Here is an 18002-nt window from a genome sequence, read left to right as displayed (position 1 = left end):
GCATGTGTGTGTGTCTGTGTGTCCCATAACTACTCTTGATAAAAACTTGATTTCATTTCTTGAGTGTTGACTTAAGGGAAAAAATGCAAACAAGACGATCAAATAAACACTAAAAACCAACCAGAACCTTCTACGCATTAATTGAAAGTGTGTTAACACATTCAAACATACTAATCCACAACATAAAGACAACCTCTCAGTGATTGCAGGAATCAGACCTCTTGAATCTGCATGGGGTGCTTCGACTAGCATTACGACAAAACAAAAACTGCCAATGTCAGTCACACACTGTTGGACGATCACATTCATCTTGCACTAACCTGTTTTGGCTGGTGAGCCACTTTAAAAGGGAGAGGAAGTCTGACTGTATGACTGCTTGAGGCAAAAGGTTATTTGTTTGTTGCCAAGAGGTTAGGTAACCACCGAGACACAGAGCAACAAGCTCAATCAGGAAATTGGATCATAAAAAAGGCCCTGATCCTCGAGTCGGCCCGGCAACCTGTGGTTTTCCTCAGGTACTCAGTATTCCCTGTGAGTTCTCCGAAGCAACCGTTTTGGTTAACCAACTAACCACTTGAGCATAATGCAATCTTCTATTCATAACACTCACAACGTATTGGCAGCTGTCCACAACACAAATCCAAGTCAGAGAACGAAAATGCTACAACAAACCTCTGCTGAGGAATTTGGGTGAATGGTTTCTTGTCGATTCTAAACGCTGCATATTCTCTGAGATTTGTCAAATTCTCGATTCTGTACGAGAAGAGACATTTATAGTAGTGCTGGTATGTTGTTAGAGACTTTCCAAACACAGAGGCAGCAGCAGTCTTGGAATGTGCACTGGTGTACAAACCAAGCTCTGAAATTATGGCCCTCGCCATCGCTAAAGAAAATTTAATTGATGCAATCTGTAGACCATGTAGCTTTTAATTAGTGGCTTCCGCCTCCTAATTGGTTTCTCTAAGTTTCCCCCACCCTAATTTAGGATCCGACCAATTGGCTGTGCTGTATTTAGTAGGCTTTGTTGGTCTTAGGAGAAACCGTACACCGTAATCAAGGGCCGGAATGAACGTTTTAAGGGCAACACAAGCAATCTGTGTTAGCAAACACAACCTCAGTGAAAGTTAATTTTACTGTGCAGTCTCAAGGTCCTCTGGTGGAAAACAGCTCTGCTGCAGCACCTCAGATTTAAAATGCACTTTTCTGCTGTAGCAATTGTAACAGATAAAAAACATTTAATTCATAGATGATGGGTGCATATACTGGACACTATTGCTGCAAGGAAAAAACAAGTAGAGCTTAATTTGTGTAAAAGCTAACTACAACAGCTGTATGGAACACAATGCAAAATGGCTGCTGGAAAGTATATTATTCAAATGCAAATGTTTACAGTCCACCTTACAACCGAGCCATGTTCTTTGGATACAACAACCGTATCAAACTAGTAAAAACACAGAATGCCACAAGGCTAAAGTTTACTATGGCATGCTTATAACTGCGTGTATAACCTCGTGTTTTTTGTTGTTGTCAGAAACTCTGCAAGTAAACACTCCCATGTTGCTGTTCTGTTGGCGCTGTTGTTTCTCCATGACACAGGACGTGAGCAAACTAATGGTACACTTCTCCGGCTCTTTCCCACTAATGTTGTGTGTTCCCTCGCTGAAGACATAAAAACAGACCTGGATCGCATCTCCCTCTGTCTTATTGATGCTGACAAGGGGAGATAAACCATTGGTTGTGGACATGGCCAGTCGATAACTCCAATCAAATTTGCTCCTAAACAACGCGGGCTCTCTGTTTCCCACTTGTGGGAAACCAAAAGTGAGAGACAGAAACAGAGACGGAGGAGGAAAGCAGAGACGGAGGAAGAGGGAGATAAAGATAGATAATGAGAAAGTGTCACTGAGCATAAAAGGTTGAATAAATAAACGAAGTGGCAGCTATCTCTGTGGGTTGAAGTGATGGAAGTGAAGCTAGTAGATGTGTTGAATTTTTTAAATAATAATCCATTTTGGCACGTTGAGTCTTAGAAGAGATGGTGTGTATTTTGACAAGGTGCTGTCAAACTGTCACAGGGAGAGGAGGAAAAAGGAAAAGACGGCGAGAGAAAGAGAGAGAGACAGAGTTGGAGAGAGAAACAGAGAGAGAAAAAGAAACAGAGAGGCAGCACAAGGAAGCGAGTTAGCATGCCTTTGTAGTGAGGGTTTGTGGTGACTGCAGCCTGGCTTGTGACTCCATCATAAAAAGGCAAACCCTTTGAGGTCAGAGACAGGTCTGGTTGCTCAGTGCTGCTGGGTAACACTGGAACGTGACCATCCCTTCTCCCCCTGCGTCTCCCCTGGATATCCCCCTGCCCACCTTGTTTACTGTAACTCCTAATCAACACCACGTTTTCCAGTTGCCAGGGCAACTTTCAAGAAATTTGTGCAGAAACAAGATATCAGATGACTTCACAAACCTTCAACTACCATTACATGTGCTATCTGTTGCTTGACATTAAACACAGCAATGACTATTCAAATAAAAAAATGTTAGCATATTTTACAAGTTATTTGAATTAATTTGGAAGATGAATTCAACAAAGTGATATTATATTATGTCTTAACAGTGTACCATTTCAGATAAGAAGAACTTATAACGCATATATTGAGGTAGCTATGTACATATACAGTGCATTCGGAAAGTATTCCGACCCCTTGATTTTTTTCACAATTTGTTACGTTACAGCCTTATTCTAAAATCGATTAAATTGTTGCTGTTTTTCATCAATCTACACAAAATACCCCATAATGACGGAGCAACATTTTGAAAATGTATTGAAGCACCATTGGCAGAGATTACAGTCTCACGTCTTATTGACTATCATGCTACAAGCTTGGCCCACCTGTATTTGGGGAGTTTCTCCCATTCTACTCTGCATATCCTCTCAAGCTCTGTCAGGTTGGATGGGGAGCGTCGCTGCACAGCAATTTTCAGGTCTCTCCAGAGATGTTGGATCAGGTTCAAGTCTGGGATCTAGCTGAGCCACTCAAGGACATTCAGAGACTTGTCCCGAAGCCACTCCTGCATTGTCTAGGCTGTGTGCTTAGGATTGTTGTCCTGTTGGAAGGTGAACCTTCCCCCCAGTCTGAGGACCTGAGCACTCTGGAGCAGATATTCATTAAGGATCTTTCCGTACTTTGCTCTGTTCATCTTTCCCTCAATCCTGACTAGACCCCAGTCTCTGCCGCTGAAAAACATCCCCACGCTTCACTGTAGGGATGGTGCCAGGTTTCCTCCAGACGTGACGCTTGGCATTTAGGCCAAAGAGTTCATTCTTGGTTTCATCAGACCAGAGAATCTTGTTCCTCATGGTCTGAGAATCCTTTAGGACCCCTTTGGCAAACACTCATGTACCTTTTAGTGAGAATTGGCTTCCATCTGGCCACTTTACCATAAAGGCCTGATTGGTGGAGTGCTGCAGAGATGGTTGTCCTTCTGGAAGGTTCTCCCATCTCCACAGAGGAACTCTGGAGCTCTGCCAAAGTGACCATCGGGTTCTTGGTCACCTCCCTGACCAAGGCCCTTCTCCCCCGATTGCTCAATTTGGCCAGGTTGCCAGCTCCAGGAAGAGTATTTGTGGTTCCAAACTTCTTTCATTTAAGAATGATGGAGGGCACTGTGTTCTTGGGGACCTTCAATGCAGCAGACATTTTCTGGTACCCTTCTCCAGATCTGTGCCTCGACACAATCTTGTCTTGGGGCTCTACGGACAACTCCTTCAACCTCATGGCTTGGTTTTTGCTCTGACATGCACTGTCAACTGTGGGACCATACAGACAGGTGAGTGCCTTTCCAAATCCATGTCCAATCAAGTTGTAGAAAGATCTCAAGGATGATCAAAGGAAACCGGATGCACCTGAGCTCAATTTCTAGTCTCATAGCAAAGGGACTGAATACTTACGTAAAAAATGTATTTATTTTATACATTTGTAAAAAATTCTAAAAACCTGTTTTCGCCATCATCATGGGGTATTGTGTGTAGATTGATGAGGAAAACAATTTATTTAATCAATTTTAGAATAAGGCTGTAACATAACAAAATGTGGAAAAGGTCAAGAGGTCGGAAAACTTTCCGAATGTACTGTAGGTAGGTGTAAAGTGACTAGTCAACAGGATAAATTAATTTAGTCTCTGCGGCCAAGAAGAGGGCCTTTAATAAGAAAATAATCCTAGAGGAAACACAGTGTGTGCACCAAAGCAAAGCTACAGGAAATACTGTGAGGACGCTTCAAACAGAAATCAGACGCAACTAGCATGCATATAATGATATAGAGTTGAAGTCGGATGTTTACTTACACTTAGGTTGGAGTCAATAAAACTCGTTTTTCAACCACTCCACAAATTTCTTGTTAACAAACTATAGTTTTGGCAAGTCGGTAAGGACATCTACTTTGTGCATGACACAAGTCATTTTTCCAACAATTATTTACAGACAGATTATTTCACTTATAATTCACTGTATCACAATTCCAGTGGGTCAGAAGTTTACATACACTAAGTTCACTGTGCCTTTAAACAGTTTGGAAAATTCCATGAAAATGATGGCATTGCTTTAGAAGCTTCTGATAAGCTAAATGACATAATTTGAGTCAATTGGAGGTGTACCTGTGGATGTACAGTTGAAGTCGGAAGTTTACATACACCTTAGCCAAATACATTTAAACTCAGTTTTCACAATTCCTGACATTTAATCCTAGTAAAAATTCCCTGTTTTAGGTCAGTTGGGATCACCACTTTATTTTATGAATGTGAAATGGCAGAATAATAGTAGAGAGAATTATTTATTTCAGCTTTTAATTATTTCATCACATTCTCAGTGGGTCAGAAGTGTACATACACTCAATTAGTATTTGGTAGCATTGCCTTTAAATTGTTTAACTTGGGTCAAACATTTTGGGTAGCCTTCCACAAGCTTCCCACAATAAGTTGGGTGAATTTTGGCCCATTCCTCCTGACAGAGCTGGTGTAACTGAGTCAGGATTTTAGGCCTCCTTGCTCGCACACGATATTTGCTTGGGGTCCTTGTACATTTGGAAGACCCATTTGCGACCAAGCTTTAATTTCCTGACTGATGTCTTGAGATGTTGCTTCAATATATCCACATAATTGTTCTTCCTCATGATGCCATCTATTTTGTGAAGTGCACCAGTCGCTCCTGCAGCAAAGCACCCCCACAACATGATGCTACCTCCCCCGTGCTTCACGGAAGGGATGGTGTTCTTTGGTACGCAAGCCTCCCCCTTTTTCCTCCAAACATAGCGATGGTCATTATGGCCAATTGTTCTATTTTTGTTTCATCCGACGAGAGGACATTTTTCCAAAAAGTATGATCTTTGTCCCCGTGTGCAGTTGCAAATCGTAGTCTGGCTTTTTTATGGTGGTTTTGGAGCAGTGGCTTCTTCCTTGCTGAGCGGCCTTTCAGGTTATGTCGATATAGGACTAATTTTACTGTGGATATAGATACTTTTGTACCTGTTTCCTCCAGCATCTTCACAGGGTCCTTTGCTGTTGTTCTGGGATTGATTTGCACTTTTCGGCACCAAAGTACGTTCATCTCTCCTTCCTGAGCGGTATGACGGCTGCGTGGTCCCATGGTGTTTATACTTGCGTACTATTGTTTGTACAGATGAACGTGGTACCTTCAGGCGTTTGGAAATTGCTCCCAAGGATGAAGCAGACTTGTGGAGGTCTACAACTTTTTTCTGAGGTCTTGGCTGATTTCTTTTGATTTTCCTATGATGTCAAGCAAAGAGGCACTGAGTTTGAAGGTAGGCCAATTCCATGCAACATTTATCAATGAAACATGACACCAAAACCCATTGAAAAGAGAGGGCTGAATTATTAAGAAGCGGGAAGAGGGATGTAAAAGAAAATGAGGGAAGAGAGGAGGGAGACAGAAAAAAGAGAAAGACAGAAAGAGAGAGGGAGGAAAGATAGAGGCTTTCTGTGTTCCTCTTGTGCCTGCTGTCTGCGACCACTTTGCCCTGGAGCATGAACGCGAATGTGAGCCCGCCTCTCTTCTCGGTCTGTTCACAATTACCCAGCCACTAATGAATCTTCCACGAATGACTGCTTAACTGGCAGCACTGACTCCTCAGGAACAAGGGAGCTATTAGTGGAGGAATTGAGGAAGGAAGGAAAAGGGGAAAGCCAAAGGGAAGGCAGGCCAGCTCAGAGGCCCAGGGAGGGAGGGAGGGAGGAGGGCTCAGCTGCATCCCCCCGAGGTGATGTCTTTAACAGAAGAGATCCTGGAGGAGGGAAGTGCGCTCTCCACTTTCTCCCCCCCAGCAACCAGAGATGAAAGAGATTAGTTCTGGGTCTGGCCCGGAGGACAGTGGACTGGTGAACATCTGAAATGCTTCATTTCTCAGGCAACAGGATTTAGGATGGGACCCTATGTCCTTTAGAGGTGGTAAATACATGAAAATATTTTGCGGGGCACTGTCCAAGTCGGGGGTTTGGTGCATGAGACAACTTCTGGTGTTTCCTGCCAACCGTAAATTACGGTTGGCAGGATGCACACGCGCATACACAATTTGTATGAAGATGTGTGAAAAAACATATTCAGATTTCAGTACCGACTCCAAGGAGCTTCTCAAACTATAAGCCATCTCAACCTGAAGTCTGACACGGACTGTTTGTGACAGCTAGGTAAAACTTTAACAGATTAGATGAAAACTCTTTGACAAATAAGAAGTTGGGGCCAAACTATACCAATTGGTGCTCATGCAACTAGTGAGAAAAGTGACAAACCAATGCTTACACAGAGACATGAAACAGTGAAATAGCGTTGAGAAAAGAACACACATACTGTACACATATGAGAGTGAACACACACAGTCTTATACTTATGACCCAGGCACATTTCACAGGACCATTTATCAAGTTAAAGTCCAGGTAGCAGCTAATGTACCCCACAACAGATATTTATGTAGTGTCTGTCCGCAATGTAAAAAAGAACAGACTGAGAGTCTGTTCTTTCGACCAATTGATTGGTCGGAATATTAAAACAGGTATTTTTCCATATATAGAAACACACTATGTTTGAATAAAATCAACTATATGTAGGCTACTAAGCTTGTCTGATGCTTTAAGCACTGCAATTAAAAATTAAGACACACAAATTACTAAAGAGGGAGCAAAAGATCAATATAGCCAAACCAGAAGAAAAAAAACTCCTCCCACTGCCCGCTGCTGCTGGCCTTCGCAGATTCTGCCATTATGCTCCTGAAGTTGCCGGTAATAGGCTACACCAGCGGTTGACAACCTTTTCCATTTTAAGTGACAAGTTATCGTACCATTTCTACCGTTCTGCGTGGCAGTTATGACTTTCATATTTTCATGGAACAGTTTAATTTCATTCATAATAAAATCATAACATCTCAAAATCAATGTCATGTGGTTAATCAAAATTGTATCAAATGAACATGATACACATTTAAAAGTAACTTATATTGCCATTGCCAATATGTAAAAATAGCCTACATAAATCCAACAAAGAAAAACATTGCAGTCCGAAGTTAGAAAATATTGTGATGAAAATAAATATCCTATAAATCACATTGGCTACGCATTGCCTGTCTGCAAGGAACTTGACACATTGTATCAACTATTAATTTGGTCTGGCCCAAAGCTAGTGTTAGCAAACTTGCAACATTGTATAAAATATTCTGGGCCCTCAAGAGTTTCACACCAGCGAGTTCCAGACAGACAGAAACAGCTGTAGGCTATTTGCACAAGGGATAAGAAGTAATCAGGTAGCCCTATTTTATTACGTTTCCACCGGATCAGAGCATGACATTTTTTTATCGAAAGGGAGAGAGCTGGAAAGATTTTTCAAATAGGTAAAAACAGACTTTGTTACCTTGCTGTTTGAGACGAAGAACAAATTACTTTAAATTACTTTACAGTGACAGCGGGTTAAGACAATCAGATAAAGGCTAAATGTACTTCTGTTGAGCCATCTCTGTGGCCTGCACAATGGATAAGTCCACTCAGACAGGCATGAATCAGACAGGTGTCTCGTGTGCTATACATTTATTTTTAATATATTTGCCACTGCTCAACAACAAAAAATCTTGGTTGATCAACAGCCTATTGACCAAACAATTGACCAGTTGACTAAATGGGGTCAGCCCTAATGTACAGTACCTGTCAAAAGTTTGAACACACCTACTCATTCAAGGGCTTTGCTTGATGTTTACTATTTTCTACATTGTAGAATAATAGTGAAGACATCAAAACTATGAAATAACACATATGGAATCATGTAGTAACCAAAAAATACTTTTTGTTAACTACATTTTATATGTTAGATTCTTCAAAGTAGCCACCCTATGCATTGATGACAGCTTTGCACCATCTTGGCATTATCTCAACCAGCTTAATCTGGAACGCTTTTCCAACAGTCTTGAAGGAGTTCCCACATATGCTGAGCACTTGTTGGCTGCTTTTCCTTCACTCTGCGGTCCAACTCATCTCAAACCATCTCAATTGGGTTGAGGTTGTGTGATTGTGGAGGCCAGGTCATCTGATGCAGCACTCCATCACTCTCCTTGGTCAAATAGCCCTTACACAGCCTGGAGGTGTGTTGGATCATTGTCCTGTTGAAAAACAAATTATAGTCCCACTAAGCACAAACCAGATGGGATGGCGTAGCGCTGCAGAATGCTGTGGTAGCCATGCTGGTTAAGTGTGCCTTGAATTCTAAATAAATCACACAGTGTCACCAGCAAAGCACACCAACACACCTCCACCTCCATGCTTCACAATGGGAACCACACATGCGGAGATCATCCGTTCACCTACTCTGCGTCTCACAAGGACACGGAGGTTGAAACCAAAAATCTCCAATTTGGACTCATCAGACCAAAGGACAGATTTCCACCTGTCTATTGTCCATTGCTCGTGTTTCTTGGCCCAAGCAAGTCTCTTCTTATTATTGGTGTCCTTTAGTAGTGGTTTCTTTGCAGCAATTTGACCATGGAAGGCCCGATTCACAGTCTCCTCTGAACATTTGATGTTGAGATGTGTCTGTTACTTGAACTCTGCGAAGCATTTATTTGGGCTGCAATTTCTGAGGCTGGTAACTCTAATGAACTTATCCTCTGCAGAAGAGGTAAATGTGGGTCTTCCTTTGCTGTGGCGGTCCTCAGGAGAGCAAGTTACATCATAGCGCTTGATGGTTTTTGCGACTGCACTTGAAGAAACTTTCAAAGTTCTTGTCATTTTTCTGATTGACTGACCAGCCATAATATGGACTTGGTCTTTTACCAAATAGGGCTATCTTCTGTATACCACCCCTATAGGGGCGGCAGGTAACCTAATGGTTAGAGCGTTGGACTAGTAACCGAAAGGTTGCAAGATCAAATCCCCGAGCTGACAAGGTAAAAATCTGTCGTTCTGCCCCTGAACAAGGCAGTTAACCCACTGTTCCTAGGCCGTCATTGAAAATAAGAATTTGTTCTTAACTGACTTGCCTAGTTAAATAAAGATAAAATAAATAGATTTTCATTACACAACTGATTGGCTCAAACGCATTAGGAAAGAAATTCCACAAATTATTGTCTGTCGCCTACTGAACTGTACATGGTAAACTGTAAGTGGAACTTCACAGGTTGTAAAGAAAACTCCCCTGGAGCCACAAAATGGCCGAATTAGGGCAATGCGCAGCCCCCACAAACACCTTGAAAACTTGCTCTGTACAGTAAGTGACCTTCGTCGCAGCCAAAACTACTCTTTCCTGTAGGCTTGTACTGTCTATAGTATGACAGAATCAGCAGTTAGCTGGCAGACATTTTTACATTTGGTTAGTTGTATCAGTGTTATTTAGATGGAGCTAAATGTGCAATAGCTAGCATAGAGGTAGCAAGCTAGCTCTTTCACTTACCCAGTTGACCTCCATGATCACTGAAACCCATGATAATGCTCTGTCTTTGCTGGTGCTGCTGGCTGTTTGAGATGCTTTAGAAGCCACATTGATGGTAGGGACAGAATCCTCTTTGAGAAGCAACTTCGTGTTGAAGCACTCCTTCCATTGTTGATAGCCATGGAAGTTCTCAGGGATGAAATGTGCCCTGCAGATTGCTGAGTAGATACCCAATTCATCCGGTTTCCACTAGTTACCACAGCCACATTTAAGGTTAGGGTTAGGCATAATGTTAGCAGTGTGGTTAAAGGGACCAATTTGACCACCTCATTCTCACAAATGTATTTCTTTAACGTTTTTAATTCACAATGTGATGCTGACCGAGGGGCATTGTGGTATTACTTTTTCCGAAATTAGAGTTGATTTGGAGAAAACCTCAGACCCAACTTTTAGAACAACATTATAATATAACAATTGATTTAAGAGTTTATAATTTGGGAACTTTTTCTTGGGGTGCTCTAAGTTCCTATTATATGTGGTTCTGGCATTAAGAAATAAGTGCTACACTCCCTTTAAGAGAGTAAATGTGTTGGCATGTCCTCTTTCCAGTGTGGCTGCAAAGTCCCAGCAACAGACCTCCAACATATTTGTTCCGTGGTTTATTACCGGCCCTTGCCACGCCTGACCCCAGGGTTCCCCTACTTTGAAGGTGATTTAATGATGATTCCACTTTCACAAGCCACTGCCAGTGGACACTAGCACCGAATTGAGGAATTTCATGGAAAGAAATGTTCCTTTAAAAAAAGAAAAAGTGGATACAACTAGTCTGTTGTTTTAAGACTCAAGGAAATAATGAATTACAATGCTAAGCTACGTAAGCACATTGCATTTCATTTGTTAGAAAGCCTTTAAAGGAATGGGTTTCTTTCTTGAAACCTAGGATAATGAAAACTACCCTTAAGCAATCTATGACCACAGGATCCAATCTCAAATTGATGTCAAATTGCCTCATACGAAACGTTCAGGAAAATCCCCACTTGAAAAAGTCACTAAGCAGTTTGTGCAATAATTGCACTACAAGAACAACCCATGTCAGAACATGGATTTAACCTCACTTCAGAAAAGCAACACAACTGTCCCCATTTCCTCTGCAAACATGTTAAAACACATAGAACCCCAATATATGTTTTTTTTATGTATTTGCACAGTGAAACTAACATAAAAATGTGGCTTTATATTCCAGCATTATGGATTTGAGATCTAATGTTTCATACGAGGTGATAGTACAGAATGTCACCTTTTATTTGAGGGTATCTACATACATATTCGTTTTATTATTTAGAAATGAAAGTACTTTATGTATCTGGTCCCCCCCATGTGAAGAAGTCATAAGTATTTGGACAAATGCACTTATAGTGTATCAAAGTAGCGAAAGGTTTTGTATTTGGTCCCATATTCCTAGCACGCAATGACTACATCAAGCTGTAAAACTGAACATTTCTTCTCTCCTCCCCATGGGAAAATTTGTAGAATTGCAGCAAACTTGCTTTAAAATGGCTCCATTTTCTCTACAGCCCATGGCAAAATGTGTAGAATTGCATGAAAATAACTTTAAACCTTTAATTTTTCTCCACTGTCAAGAGGGGGACAACTAACCACCCTCCCCCCAACCAAATCTCACTTAGGACCCCAAAAGGCTAGATTTTTGCTTGTGTTATGTTTTGCCCAATATTAACTGAATGGTGAATGAAGTAATTTTCTTTCTAAGTGAGTAGATAAGATGTTTCTAAACACTTCTAAATTAATCTTGATAATACCATGACTAAGAAAAATCATGAATTAATCATGAATGATGATGAGTGAGATACCATTCAGAGGCTACAACAAAACATGTTAACCACTCACCATTACCAATAACAGGGCAGGTTAGCATTTTTTGAGGAGTATCTTTGTGCCTCTGTATGCTTATCCATAATCATGGTAGCATCCACATGAATATAAAAGTGTTCAGAAACATCTTCTACTTACAATAAAAACACACTATTCCCTATTCGGTTCCTTTTGGGCAAAACATAATCCCTAACACAACCAAAACAAACCGCAAACGCATCCAACAAGTTTGTAGAGTTACACGCTTGATTTAGGGATATGGGACCAAATACAAAACGTTTGACTACTTTAATACACTAAGTGAATTTGTCCAAATACTTAGGACTTCTTCAAATGGGGGGACTAGATACATAAAGTGTTTTCATTTCTAAATGGTAAAACAGATTAAAATAACCTCAAATAAAAGGTGACTGTCCAAATACATATGAAGGAGAGTGTAGTTAAGATATATACAGCTCCAGAACATGGAAACATTACTCCCGCTCTGACAGCCAAATGGGCCTAGCAGAAGAGGCTTGGTTTGATTTCATTTCACTTACAATGGGTAACTTAAAACTTGACGAAGATGACTGGGCTGATTGAGGATATACTTTGGGATACCGTTACCATCTCTCCGGCAGCGCCTCCAAATCGTCGCTCAGATAATAGCTCATTTGTTAGCTGCCCAAACAGCACTAGCCCTTGTTGAATAAAAAAAAACCTGTCCCGTTTATGAATGGACAGCAATACCCTCAGTAGCATGTTACTATACTCCGCTCCCATTTAAATCCCCTAAACTTACACCTAATCCACCTGTAAGCGACTCTTAATGTGGTGTCGGGATCCCCCGGCCAGGGTGATCTATTCTTTTTTTTTTTTGGAGAAACACAAAGTGGGTATTATTAGGAGGTAGCCCCTCCCAGGTCCCCTGTTGGGCTGCTGTGGACCTGGATGTATGGCTGTATGATGGAGGTGAGCACTGATGATTCATGCAGCTCCCAGCTCCCTGGCTGTTAGTGTGGGGAGCACTGGGAAGTAGAGAAGAGTGGGGTCGTTTAGGTGTTTTTGTCTTTGCACATGTCAAATAAGGTCCCTGCCCTCTTGAAAATATCAAGCCCAAACTTCCACTGCACTACTGAGGCTTAAAGTGAAGTGAATTAAATGTGACAACAAAACGCTTTCTCTTCTATGCACAAATACACCAAATGCAAGAGGAGGAAAGGTTCGCTCAATGTTACCACAGTCTTAGCACTAAATGCTACACCAACCTACCGTGCTCTCCACTCGTCACCTCAAGACTTCACACCAAAAGAAGTAGACCTTCACCTCAACATGTACCGTGGTATATGTACTTTAAACCTAAAAACCTACACCTCAATGAGTACATTGATTTACACATTTCCCGTTAGACTCGACAAAGCTCCAATGAGAGAGCGGGGAAGAGAAGCTCTCCAGTGGGATTGTGGAGGGGTTTAGGCACAGCATTTATGAGAATAAACGAGATTTCCTGAACTGAAAGCATTCCAAGGCCCTGGTGGTCTCTGCTCGCCAAGAGGCAAGACGACACACGCTGGAGATGTCTCCCTCACCCTCCCTCTCTCGCTCGCTCACAAAAACAGAGGAGCAGCCGGTGAAAGTGGAATGTGCGCATTAGTTCATTGTCATTTATTATTTTGTATTATCTATGCATGCTCTGCTACTCCCAATGTGGAGAGCACATTATCAACCGCCTTTCAAGTTGAAAAGAAGCATGCAACGACCAGGACTATGTTTAATACACTGCCACCGCATGAAAAGGAGCAAAAATGTGATGAATCACATTAAACTGTCCTCATAATTATAAATTTAAATCAGCGTAATCTGGTGCATGCGTGATCAGTTTTTGGTATCCTGGGGGGGGGGGGGGGCTTGACTGATGTTGTCAGTTCTATTACAGTGGAAATACTGATTTGCTCGGGTTCTGTTGATTTGCTTGATGGTATTCTAAGACGTACACTGTGTAATCTGACACTAATACAGCCCTTGAAGTTTGATACTTGCCTGGGGATCATAACCCCCCCCCCCCCCCCCCCCCATCTCCTCCTAGAGCTCATCCCTCCCCTGCTGGTATCCCATTGCCTGGGTGTACACACACACACACACAGACACACACAAAATCTCCCATTTGTTTTCGTTTGCCACTGAGCTACATCTGTAGCTGGTGTCTTTTCACGTAACTGATTTCGACGGGCGAAAGAGTGAGAACTGGGGTAAAATGCTGTATCATTTACCAGTAAACAGAGATACTAATACTTTGAAATAACATTGACAGCCAAGCTTTCAGAGAGACATCCTGTGCTGTGCAGCACCACCCTATTGAGAAGTGTACAGTCAGGAAAACAGTGAATGAACTCTAATCCTTTAAGACAGCACAAATAGAAATTCCATCATGGTTGGCTCACCTTGAGTGAGAGACAGAGAGAGAGTGAGAGAGAGGCAGTGAGGCAGAGATAGAACAAGAAAGAGAAATGGATAGAAAATAGGTAAAGCTCGGAGAAGATAACCAAAACACAATAAAATATGGCCTGTTTTGACTGAAGGGCTTATTACCGCGCTCTTTTGGCTAATATTACATTTCTTGCCAGGTCAAGGTTGGGCCCAGGTAGGCTTCTGTTGGATGAGTGGCAACACGGGAGTGCATCATTCAAACTGTGAGAGTCGCCCATGACCAGTGTCTGCTAGGTGGATATAGTTGATAGTTCCCCATGTTGGGGTGAAGAGCCAAAGGAGACACATTTATAAAACGTGAGAATGTTTACGTCTGGTCAAAGGTCAATGAAGAGTTGAAGACACATTTTCACAACAGACTGTTCTTGTTTCAAAGACTAAATGCACTGCTGTCGCCCAAAACAATGGCACTTAAAAGCAAAGTCTATGATGGGATGTCTGGGAATGCCATCTGGTTGAATGGTGATTGGCGATGTGGTAGGTTTCCAAGGCAAAACAAAATTGACGTCAGCAGGCAACTCTGTGATACAATCCTTTTCACAGATACACCAAAGACTACAAGAAAATTTATAAAAAACGTCAAGGCACATTTATGGCTAAGGGCTTTTTATAGGCTTGGGAATCTGAAGCTATAAATAAAGGCTAGTATTCAGATATTTACAAACTGGCCCACAAATTACAGACTAGGGCAATTAGACTCTGATTACGATTAGAAATGTCCAACGTTGACCATTGGCTTGAAAAATACTGACAGATGTTCAGTGAGCTCATATTCTGCTGTCGTGTGTCTGTTTGCATATAAATCAACAGCCCAAGTCCAGCTCCTCTAAAACATTAACAAACACAAGGCATGACTAATGTTGAGATGTGGTGGTGGAGTTTTCAAATTAAAAACCTTTGCTTTTATTTCTGTTTTTTTGTTCCCCCTTAAAGACACTAGGAGGTAGATATAAACCTTATATTAGATATAAACCTTTTTTCCACCCTACGGTTATTAACAAAATTCTGAGAAGAAAAGGTGAGGGGGGTCAGATTCCGTAATTTTGCAATCTTGTGTGGCAAATTTTAAATTACTGGGGGGAGGTAGTTTGGTCCATTTAGGAGGTTTAAACACTGCTCTTTGGGAAGCTGCAAGTATTAGGCCACAGATTAAAACGCTGATAAGGACTCTTTCAAGATACACAAGGGAGGCATACCAATTACCAATGGTGACATGTAGACTGTGTAAAAGTACAGTGTTCAGAGAGAACTAAATGCGTCTGAGGGCAGTATGTGTTGGGGTTCCAACCTCCAGAATAACGTTGCAATCTCCTGCATGTGTGCCTTTATTTTTGCACTCATAGGCCTTAGCCTTCACTCTTGCCATCGTAGAATGCTAAATGGCATTGTGTAGAACAACCTAATAGCCAATGGAACCAGCAAAACACTAACACGTTTAGAATAAAATATGTAAAACAAAAGTCCACAGGACTACCTCGACATACTTGTTTATGGCGGAACAGCACCTGATGTGGCGCCATCTCCTGTTCACAAAATAAACTACACAAGCCCTGTGTTGAGTGGAGGGAGGGGATTATTAAAAGAAGCATGAAACACCACACATCTGTTATCCACAGACCTGATAAGAGCCCAGTTGGTAACGTCTGGTTAAAAACAAACTCCATCTGGCAGTAATCACATATACTGTAGCATTCCCACCTCCTGATAGAAGGGTGGGAGCTCGACACATATTGTGTTCAATAAATAGGCTATTCAGTGGAACAACAAACCAACATTATCCTTCCTCGAGGAAAAAGTGTGCACGTGTGTGTGAAGGGGTGGGTCGGGGGGGGGGGCTGTTTTAGATGGACAGCTGCTACAAAAACAGACTGACACAAGGCTAGGGGGCTCTCCTCCAAAGCAGGCTGGGTAAATAGAATAGTGCCACTCATCAATCGTCACAGGAGACTCAAAATGGGTCAAAAGGCGGGATGGGGCGAATTGTGCAATACAAAGGCCTGTTGAACTGTGGGAATTTTGTATGATTATTTTCGGTATGAAAGTCATAGTTATTTAACACAAACAGGTTGTGTAAACAGTCTAAGCTGTATTTGTTGGAATTATTTGTGAGAGAAAGACAACATGCATTTTATAGGTCAAATGTTTTGCTCCCTGTCCACGGTGGAGCCAGTTCTAAAAGCTGGCTTAAGGAGGTAGATAAGTAGGAAGTAGACACTTGACTCTGTTAGTGGCTGAGAGACAAAAGCAGACCCACCCAAACTACATTATGCCCCATAAGTACATGCATACTCCCTGTCTTTCCATGTCCTTCTCTCTCCCCCCACTCGGTCCATCAAACTAAGAAGTCCCTGTGCTCCATCAATCTGCCGACAATGTGCCTCATTGACACCCAAACATCCCATTAATCTTCATTTGTCTCATCATATCCTGCCATTCTCATGGAAATGGCCGCCTACTCCTGTGTGTTGACAGTTTGGGGGTGGTGGTGTGTAAGTAGGGTGCCAGACCAAGGGAAGGGGGACCATAGAAAGTGCCACTCCATTTGGCGGCTTGCGTTTCCCATCACGCCTAATGTGTTTCGCATTCAAATAGCACCCCCTACTACCCCCTTGGTAGGGGGGCAGGCTAATCTGATTTCTCAGCTGTCTGGGACCCCTGCTTCCTGACAGCAGCAGCATGGTTGGCTTGATGGGGCTGCTGAGGATGCCTGGGGTTTCTCATGCACCTCTCCCAGGGGCTCGAACCCCAACTGCTAACAGAGCTTGGAGTGGCAGGCCAGGCAGTAGCAGGGGAGGAGGAAGGAAGGAAATGGTCTTCAGTTGCTAGGCAGGCCAGGGATGTGTCAATTCTCCACCAGTGGCCCTGGAGGAGACTTCCAGCTGTTCAGCTGTCCATAAGGAAGCACTGTGAGGGTTTATCCCACCATGGGGCCTCAACAGACACCTGGCAAAGTGGGAGCAGGAGGAAGTTCCCCCTAGGCACTGGACTAAAGGATATCTTCAGTTTTAAGTTTTTCCCCTCCTAATCACTCTACTTTCTGATAAGAGCAGAGACGATTACATTTCAGAAAGCAGAGTATGTTCATAAAGAGCAAGTGCATACATAAATGGAGGAGAGAGGAAGACGGAAAAGAGGGAGATGAGGGAAGGCTACAGAGAGCAAGAATGAGGAAGAGCGAGCTGTAAAAGCCCATAGTGCCTGTGTAGCGCCAGGCCATTTTTTCCTGGGTGTGTTTTGACAGGGCCCAGGCTCTGTCTTTGATCAGCACTCATGAAGTTTCATTAAGAGATAGATGGAGGATAAAGAGGATGGGAAGCAGAAAGAAAGAGAGGGAGGGAGAGGGAGCAGGAACTCTGCTGGATCTACCTTATCTATCATGTCGGGCCGGTTGGTGGCGGCCAGCACGGTGACGTCCCTGAGTTGCTCGATGCCGTCCATCTCTGTCAGGAGCTGGGCCAGGACCCGGTCCCCTACGCCACCAGACCCCGAGGAGCTGAGAGAGCGAAAGGGAGAGAGAGGAGGGGGAGTACAAACGGAGAGGTGGGTGGGGGGTGATAGAGGGAGGAGAGAGGAGATATGAAAAGACCTTTAACCAAAAATGTGTCTGTTCAAGTTGTCATGTCCCAGTCCCTGCACTGAGAAGTAATAAGGTGTTTATTTTCCATAGCACAGTGTAGTGTCTTTCCCTCCCGTTTCCACTCCCCACCTCTGTCAGACACACGCACACACTCTCTCT

General features: G+C 42.6%; 1 protein-coding gene across 1 annotated transcript in view; it reads right to left on the bottom strand.

The window, feature by feature from the left end:
- The window catches only part of spata5 (spermatogenesis associated 5), a 127544-nt gene that overhangs the window by 80924 nt on the left and 28618 nt on the right, over nt 1-18002 (bottom strand). The window contains exon 15 of the mRNA XM_039012098.1: nt 17633-17759. Coding sequence (XP_038868026.1) covers nt 17633-17759 — 127 coding nt within the window. The remainder of the gene's footprint in view (nt 1-17632; nt 17760-18002) is intronic.

This window comes from Salvelinus namaycush, chromosome 17 (assembly GCF_016432855.1).
Source record: "Salvelinus namaycush isolate Seneca chromosome 17, SaNama_1.0, whole genome shotgun sequence".
Lineage (NCBI taxonomy): Eukaryota > Metazoa > Chordata > Actinopteri > Salmoniformes > Salmonidae > Salvelinus > Salvelinus namaycush.
Note: the sequence above shows the minus strand (reverse complement) of the source record. Positions and strands in the feature narration are given on the sequence as shown.